Source organism: Corylus avellana, chromosome ca5, assembly GCF_901000735.1.
Source record: "Corylus avellana chromosome ca5, CavTom2PMs-1.0".
Classification (NCBI taxonomy): domain Eukaryota; kingdom Viridiplantae; phylum Streptophyta; class Magnoliopsida; order Fagales; family Betulaceae; genus Corylus; species Corylus avellana.
Genome location: NC_081545.1, coordinates 26,510,852 through 26,519,743, shown reverse-complemented (window position 1 = coordinate 26,519,743; position 8,892 = coordinate 26,510,852). Strand labels below are relative to the sequence as shown.

Below are 8,892 nucleotides of genomic sequence, written 5' to 3'. Positions count from 1 at the left end.
CGGAAGGGGGATCGGTATAGGCCATGCACCCGCCCCCCAATTCCCAAGGAAAAAAGAAAAATTCAGCCTACTCACCCCTAGCAACAAAATTTGTTAGCCCTTGCCCCTACCCAAAATAGTTTATGCCTTTGTCGCTATTCCGATGGGTTTGAAAAATTGAAAATGGGAGCATATGGAGGTCATAAATTCGACGGTCAGCATTTATGGGTAACTGTTGCATACCATAGGGTTCCTTTATTGAGGTACTTGATAATTATTACATATTTATCCATACGGTTTCTAATAAAAATCACAATATCCTATGGAATAAGATCATAAATCAGATTATGCTAATAAATTGAAAATTTTAATGCACCCAAACTGAACAAAAAGTGAGACTAGCAGCTTAATATTAGGTTTAATATTCAGTAATTCCTCATCCTTTTTGTGTTGACCTTCATTTGTTTATCTAGTGTTGATTTTTTTTATATATATAATTAGACTACTCTTAACAATAGTGATAGTATAATTTGACACGATCGCCATAAGTAAAGGAATTTATTTGATTCTTGTGTCTAAAGGATCACCCACTAAACTACTCTGTCAATATCTAAGCTTTCCCGCAGTTACAGTTGCCAAATACAGATGACTCTTGGTCTTTTGCAGTCAGCATCAAATGGAAAATCGCAAAAAATTAATATACATATGTATGTATATATCAGACAGGAGGAAATCAAAGTTAATTTACAATTAGAGTACACTAGTAAAACCAAGATAGGGAGAGATTCAAGGCTTCCATAATTTCATAGTGCAGTCTTCACCATACGTTGCCACAAGATTCCTGTGTGGGTGATGAGTGACGCCAATTACATCTTTTTCATGGACCTGCAAGTGCCCCCACAGATAACGAAAATACATATTCATATACAAATGGATGAATATAGAACCCCAAAGGCATTTATGATTTATGCACCCAATGAAGAGCAACCTAATGCCCTAGCAGAAGCATACCTTCATTAGGTGCTCTAGTTTACCAGATTGATAGCTGAAGCAGTACATATTCCTGCATACAATTCACAGATTTACGTGGCTGATAATAAATAAATTCATAAGCAAATAAGAACAAGCATAATTAGCATCATAGATATACTATAAAACATATGTTTCAACTTGAACTTCTACAGATACTCTCATATTACACATGGTAAATAAGATCAAACTTCTAAATGAGTCCATGGCAAAAGAGAGTGTAGAAAGTTTACCTGTCTTCACCAATACAGTAAATCCATTCCCCTTTTGGTGACAAACAGGCTGCAACAAAGTCTCCACCTTCTCTTTTACCAGATGAGAAGCTCTTCACAACCTACACCAAAATCATGCAGAAGAATCATAATCAACTAGATGCATTGCCACATGCCATGTGCACACTTCCTAGTTCCTACCACACCTAGTTTCTTTATTTCTTCCACAAATGGTCATTTTCCACTTTATGGAATTCGGTGGGGAACAGATACTTCCCAGTTTGTAAGAACCTGGTGGAGAATGGGTTCTGTGGATGTTTGCCTTAATTTGAATTAATAAAAATGGGCTTGTAATATTTAAATTGCACACAATAATATCCTTTTTAGGTATTGATTAATTAACTTGATCAAAATTTCCTGTTCCATAGAAAATTTGAGTTTGCATTCTATAGTACGTCTTGGATCTCTTACAGTTTTTTTGACTTGGTACTGAACATAAACAGGAGAAAAAAACAATCCATATATCTGTCATTTAAGCAACCCATATCTGCACTGCAATCCATATATCAACACTATCTTCCTCAACTTACCTTATTCGACGCTAACCAATGAAAAAAAAAAAATCTAAGAGTTTTTCCCTTCAAGTGATAAATAATGTGGGAGTTAATATGTGAAAATGGTTGTACCCTCTAATAAGTCCATGAGAAAAGTTTCATTTTAACCTTTTGGGTGGCATAAAGAAAATCTAAGGACAAAGCACATTTACAGCACAGATGCAGTATGTCATACTTGTAAGGTATATCACTTTGATATTTTGCACTTTGGGACTCGAGATTGTCACTAGAATACAAATGATTCATAATGACTGAGAAAGCTTCAGCTATAAGTCGATTCCAAGCCAGGAAATTATGCAACAACTCGTATTTCTTTTACACATCCGAGTTATTTACAATCTTTACCATGCTGGTCCACATACAATGTGATAACTGATAGGCATAGTTACGAAGACTCGTAATTTCTAGAACCAGAAAGCAATGGAAACAAATTTACGCTACATTTTTCATTAAGAATAAGTACCTGTCCTTGAAGTGTCATAATGTAGATCGATGATGTCTTATTACAAACAATAATATGATCAGTACTTTTGGGGAAAAGATGAACAGAATTCACAGAAGCATCACCTCCCTAATAGAGAAGAATAAACCAGCAGTTAGTTACAAGAACACTAAAGGAAAATGAACTTTTAAAACAGACAATATCATAAAATTGTTATAACACATGAGAAAGACATATTTTGGTACCCGTAAAGGAGGTGGTGGCTTAAATGTTTGCAGACAGTCCGTAGTCTTCACATCCCAGACCTATACAACATAACCATGTTTATTTTATGCACTTACGAGAACAGAAAAGCCTTACCTAGTGGATATCTTGAGCTATTAATATGTAAGCCAAATAACTTACCTTTACTGTGCAATCACTAGATGCAGTAATAACACGACTTCCATCAGCTGTAAAGATAGCATCATTCACGTAAGAAGAATGGCCACGGAATTCTTTCAACAACTTCCCAGATTTCAAGCCATGGATTCTGTATCAAAAATAACACAATTTCAATTTTATTTTTAATAAGATTAATTATAAGAAAGAAAGGTACAACTTAAGTATACAAATGTAGACAAAAGTTCACACTAAATGATCTAAAAATTAGTTCAAAAAATCCTGAAAGGAAAAGAAGGCGTAGTGTCTAAAGTAGTCACCAAATCAAAAAGCATTATGAGAGAACAAGTTTTAGTTTTTCTGTGAGACTAGATAAAGCCGAACCAGAGTTACAGATTCCCCTACCCACCCTACTAAACAACTTAAGTATTATGAGATGCAAGTTTTAGTTTATTCTCCAAAACTAGATAAGGCTGAACCAGTGTTACTGGATTACTCTGCCTACCCTACTGAACTGAATCTGTACATCCAGGTTTGTGATAGTTCTAAGTCCCAATTCTTCAAATTTTATTTTATTATTTTATTTTTATTTTTTTAAAAATAAGTGATTCATTGAAAAGCGCTAAGGGGCGCAATCCTAGTACACAGGAAGTATACAAAGAAAAGTCCCACTATCCTAATGTACAATTTGTGGTCATCATTTTTTATAAGTAATTTTTGGTCATCAATACTGAATAAAGAAGGGATATTTGGCCAAAAATTTATGAAAGAGAATTTATATATGCAGAAGATAATGAAGAAAATTTGTAGATAAAAACTTTCATTGAAATTCTTTTGATAATTAATTCAAATTTTATTAAAAGCGGAAGGAACTCCAAAGTATACTGACAATATACAACAGAAAACACCTAACTAGAGTGAGCAAAAGAAAAAACCCAAACAACCCAACACCAAACATAACCCAACCCAAAAAAAAAAAAAAAAAAACCCATAAAAAAACAAGCCCTCAAACCCGAAACCCCCAAACACCAAAAGCCCACATGAAGCACTTAAAGCTAAAAAACGTGAGCCGACTTTCCCATGCCTAGAGGACGCGCCTATATTTCATAGTTTATGGAGCATGCTAGGTTCAAAAGCTCCCTTCTACCTCTGGAAATAGAGCACACTCCCTTAATCTCCCAAGGATTATCCTCATCAATGGCTGTTAGGAGAGCCATTGTCTAATCCTCAACCCCCTCACAAGAAACCCCCACCATAGGACAAACGTTCTTAACACAAAATAGAGCCCAATCCAATGAATTGATGGGGGGACAAAACTGCCCTTCCTCCCCATCATCCCTCACAAACAGCACTTTTGGCAATGGCTGAGAATGTGCCGGCTTATGCACACAACCCTGAGCCTCATTAGAGGGCCTCCGCCCAAGAAACCCCTGCCAAAGCAAACCCCTTGCTGGAAGTGATTTCCGGACATCAACATTCACGGTCCCCGAGACATGGGCTACGATCTCAACAGACGCTTTCGGCAAAGCGACAGAAGGCGTAACTGGCAGGCTGACATCCATCTTTGAAAGCCTACTATACTTGGTCTTACGGTTACAGAACTTCAAGGGCTTAGTCACCCCACCGATATCAGGGGGTCCAAAAACAACCGGCCCAATCCCTACGGGCACCAAAAAAGGCATAGAGGCATATACTTAACACATACAATAGTGTGTACATAGAGGCATCTATATATGTGTGTAAACATATATGCATATTGTACCAAAAGGAATTTTTTTTTTTTTTTTTTTTAAGAAAAAAGGGCATTTCGATTGAAAACACAAGACAACCAAGCCAGCCTACCCCCAATATACAGCAAACCAGGAATAAAAGCATACCGCAACCCTGTGGCCACACCATGAATCCAAACATACCATATTGCAGGTAAGTTTGAGCTGACAATATCAAAAGTCTAGCCATTCCTTTCTCACCATATGAACACCATTCAAAATAAAACTGAATTGAACTACTTCCATGCCTTCATCCCTCCCTTTTCAGCACTCTAGCATCCCACAACTGTCGTGTGACATCACCAACCAGACTCCCAAAATGTAGAATACTAACAATCAAATATCCAGCGCAAATAGTGCTGGATATAGATCGCAACTGTCTCACCACTATATTACATCAAAATTCATTATGGTGTTCACTGATCATGAAAGAAGAGAGCGCAAGTACCATCACAATAAACTTACAAGAGGCTGAAAAATATTCCATCCACAGCTATGTCCTTCAATGAACACAACTTATGATTGCCTCTCATCATAGTTGAAGTCCACAAACAAGAAACTCGTCCATATTTCAACTAAAAACATGCTTCCAATGATGAATCCATCCATATAAAGTCACGACCACTTTCCTATCAAAATTTTATTCAAAAAAAAAGAAGAAAATATTAAGATTCCTTGCTCCCAAAACTCCTGATCGTATGGGAAAACAACCATCATCCAATATACCAGATAACTCGTCTCAAATATCAGTCCACAAGAAATAGAAAGTAGACAGATAACAAGAGTAATTTTACGCCCTTCAGACAAATATAATTTTTTCTACCCAGCCAATCTCCAACCAGTCCTCTCAATAATTGCATCCATACTGTTTGAGTCTTAAAGAGGCCACAAGGACGTATAGGGAGCCCTCCTTGAAGCCCAAAAAATCTACAAGGCTACCATTTCCCTCAGCCCCTCTAAACCACCCTACTAGGAATAGTTCACTCTCATTCGAGTTCATCCTAAAACCACATTGAACTTCATAACAAATAACTTCAACATTAAAAATCAAACAGTTTATAACCAGCACAACTACACAGGGATATGGTAACTATTAAAAATGAAAATAGAGACATATATAAACTAGGATAATGCATATAGTTAGTATCACATTATACTACAACTACACATGCAACTATAGATGTGCCACACTAGAAAGCGTAAGCAACAAAAAAGTGTTCATAAACCTTGCTGTACTGTCAAATGATGTACTTAGTAACTGGCTTCCATCTCGAGAGAAGACAAGACTTGTGACACCCTGAGAATGTGCACGTTCAAGACGGCGCAAGCATTGACCAGTTCTTATACGCCAAACCTGATATAACACAACAAATTAATGACGTTAGAAAGTTCATTAATCAAACTTCTGATTTCAATAAATGTGGGGAAAATATATTTAAGATTTTAAACTTACTAGATCTGTATTATTCAAACTTTTTGGCAATATTAAGAACCGGCATGATCCATTGGCTTTCTTTTATAGAAGTAAACCCGATTTCATTAAAATAGTGCAAAGATACAACCCAAGTACATAGGAAGCATACAAGAGAAACACCTAACGAGATGAAAAAAAAAAAAAAAAAAAAGAGAGAGAGAGAGAGAGAGAGATCAAGTAAAACATAAAAACTAGAAATATTAAAGTCAAAGGCAGCTGCCTAGTAGTAAAATGACTTGAAGAAAAAAGCCTCAAGTTCCAGCACCGTCTGCTTGTGGTCTTCAAAACTCCAATCATTTTTTTCTCTCCAAAGACACCACATTAGGCAAGACGGAATCATCTTCCACACTCCAGCATTTTGAATACTACCCAATTGCCCAATCCAGCAAGTGGAAAGGTCGACGACTCTATTAAGCAAAAACCAACCTAGCCCTACACGACTAAAAACAGAGCAGTAGCAATCTAACAATGGAGTAAAAGGAGGTCCACCGACTCCACATTCCTCTTGCACATATAGCACCAATCCACCACTATGATATGTCGCTTCCTTAGGTTATCCATGTTGAAGATCTTCTCTAAAGCGACCAACCAAGCGAAGAGCGACGCGCTCATGGGACCTTATTCTTCCAAATACTCCTCCAAGAGAAAAGAGTACTAACATGGGGAAGGACATTGTAGAAAAATATAACCCCACCCCATACGATGTATGAACCAGATTTGAACATCACCCACCCCATGAGCTACCACATTTAGAATTCACTACCACCCTCCACAAGGCCTCTCTCTTATACGCGTAGCGACATAACCACTTTCCCAATAGAGCTTGATTGAACAAAAGTAAATTTGGACCCCCAACCCTCTTTCAGAGATAAAGAACAAACCTTAGAACAAATTGGAATTTGATCTCTTCACCAAACCCTCCCCATAAGAAATCTTGTTATAACTTTTCTATGCAATTGGCGACACCAGCTAAGAGGGGAAAGAGAGACAGTAAATAGGAAAATTGGATAATGTGCTCTAAATCAAAGTTATCCTCCCACCCTTAGACAAGAACATCCTCTTCCAGTTAGACAAACGACACTCAATATTCTCAATAATGGCATAGCAGATAGATAAGGCCTTAAAAGAAGCTCCCAACGAAAGGCTAAGATACTTCAAAGGCAAAGAAGAAATCCGCAACCAAGGATGCTAGCCAAACCATCAACATTATTGACATCTCCAACATAGACCAATTCAGATTTAGTCAGGTTAATTTTCAAACCATAAGAATAAGCCACGCAAGTACCAAAGATGATCTGAATTTTCTCCCACAAAATATCAAAGTGTCATACGCAAACAAAAGATGGGAGATGTGAAAGCACCAAAATTCCTAGACCCCATAGAAAAACCAAATAGAAAGCTCCTATTCATTGTAGTCGAGATCATTTTACTTAAAGCCTCCATGACAAGGAGACAAAGGATCTCTCTATCTCAGACCACAAGAGCTACTTAATGCCGCATTCATTGCTCTCATCCCAAAGAAATATGGGGCTGTCGATAGATAAGGATTTTCAACCTATCAGTCTAGTGGGTGGAGTTTACAAAATTGTTGCCAAGGTTCCAGCTAATAGGTTGAAAATGATTGTGGAGAAGATCATCTCCAAGCACTAGAATGCGTTTATCAAGGATAGGCAAATCTCCTAGATTCAATTCTTATAGCTAATGAATGCCTAAATAGTTGGATTAGAGATAGAGAGTTGGTCAATGGATTCCCCGCTTTTCTTGTACATGCAACACCAGTCCATCACTATGACGTGCCTCTTCCTAAGGTTATCCATAGTCACAATATTCCCTAACGCTACTGTCCAAACAAAAAAAGCCACTCTCAAAAGGGCCTTGTTTTTCCAAATGCTCTTCCAAAGGAAAGAAAAGTCCGCAGGAGGGCTAAGTGCATGATTAAAGAGATCTGACCTTGAACGTCTGCCTTTAGGAAGGAACCAAAAAATTCCATCCTCACCACCTTGACTCATCATGAATGAGTACAAAAGATTAAAAAACAAAGTGACGATCTCCACCTCCAAATCAAATGATAAACCAAAAGACTATCATAAGACTAACGCTTGTATCCATTTGGAAGAAGTCAACATGGACATTAATGAAACAACCATCAAGATAAGATAAACATGTGCTGCATTCTTACATTTGAGGATAGAAGAAAGGATCCATCCTGAAATTAAGTAAAAACTTACTTTAATCTTTCCATCTTGTGATCCAGATGCAAGCATCTCAGAATCTCTGCTAAAATCAACACAAAGCACGGGATCATCATGCATCATAAATGTTTCCTGCCAAAGATTATATGCGTTAGTAGCACAAGATGACATGGAAACCCCAAAGGAATTATTGAAAACTACATATCACTTTGAATGAATCCAAGGACAAGAAACTGCTATTCATCTCAATGTCGTTATTTCGCTACTGCCAGGCCTATATATGGTCAAAACTCTAATCAGTTGTCTTTACATGTTAGCATAGTATTATCAAGAAAATATGTTTACAATCGCTACCAAAACAAATAAAGATTCAATGTTAAGTCGCCATAAGAAGCATGCATATGACAAGAGAAGCGCCTAAGCAAACACACACCACCTAGGCACTCAAGGTTCACTCAGCAAGACCTTGCCAGATCCTTCCGAGGTAATATTGCCAAGGTTTCATAAGAGATTTTATAAATGTAATACAGAGAGATTAATTTTTCTTTTATATAAGTAACAGAGATTAAATTACTATCATCTGTTCGGAGCATCACCACCTCTAACTCAATAATCCACTTGAAAGAAAACATGAAACATGATAAATCAAAGTGGAAAGAAAGTAGATATTTCGAAAGGAGATAGGCTATAAGAGATCAATGCCCATTCAGCCCCCATTATCAGTGTTCCAGCACAAATGTCAAAATATGTGCACAGGGGTCACTATTTAAATTCAGGCACTCATACATCAATTATTATGT

At 37.1% G+C, this 8,892-nt stretch overlaps 1 protein-coding gene across 1 annotated transcript in view; it reads right to left on the bottom strand.

Annotated features, from left to right (window-relative positions):
- Positions 1–653: 653 nt before the first annotated feature.
- The window catches only part of LOC132183046 (suppressor of mec-8 and unc-52 protein homolog 1), a gene marked incomplete in the record, with an annotated part of 17,696 nt that continues 9,457 nt past the window's right edge, over positions 654–8,892 (bottom strand). The window contains 8 exon segments of the mRNA XM_059596442.1: positions 654–864; positions 991–1,042; positions 1,242–1,342; positions 2,298–2,405; positions 2,522–2,581; positions 2,682–2,808; positions 5,653–5,780; positions 8,129–8,224. Of these exon segments, the coding sequence (XP_059452425.1) occupies positions 766–864; positions 991–1,042; positions 1,242–1,342; positions 2,298–2,405; positions 2,522–2,581; positions 2,682–2,808; positions 5,653–5,780; positions 8,129–8,224 (771 nt within the window).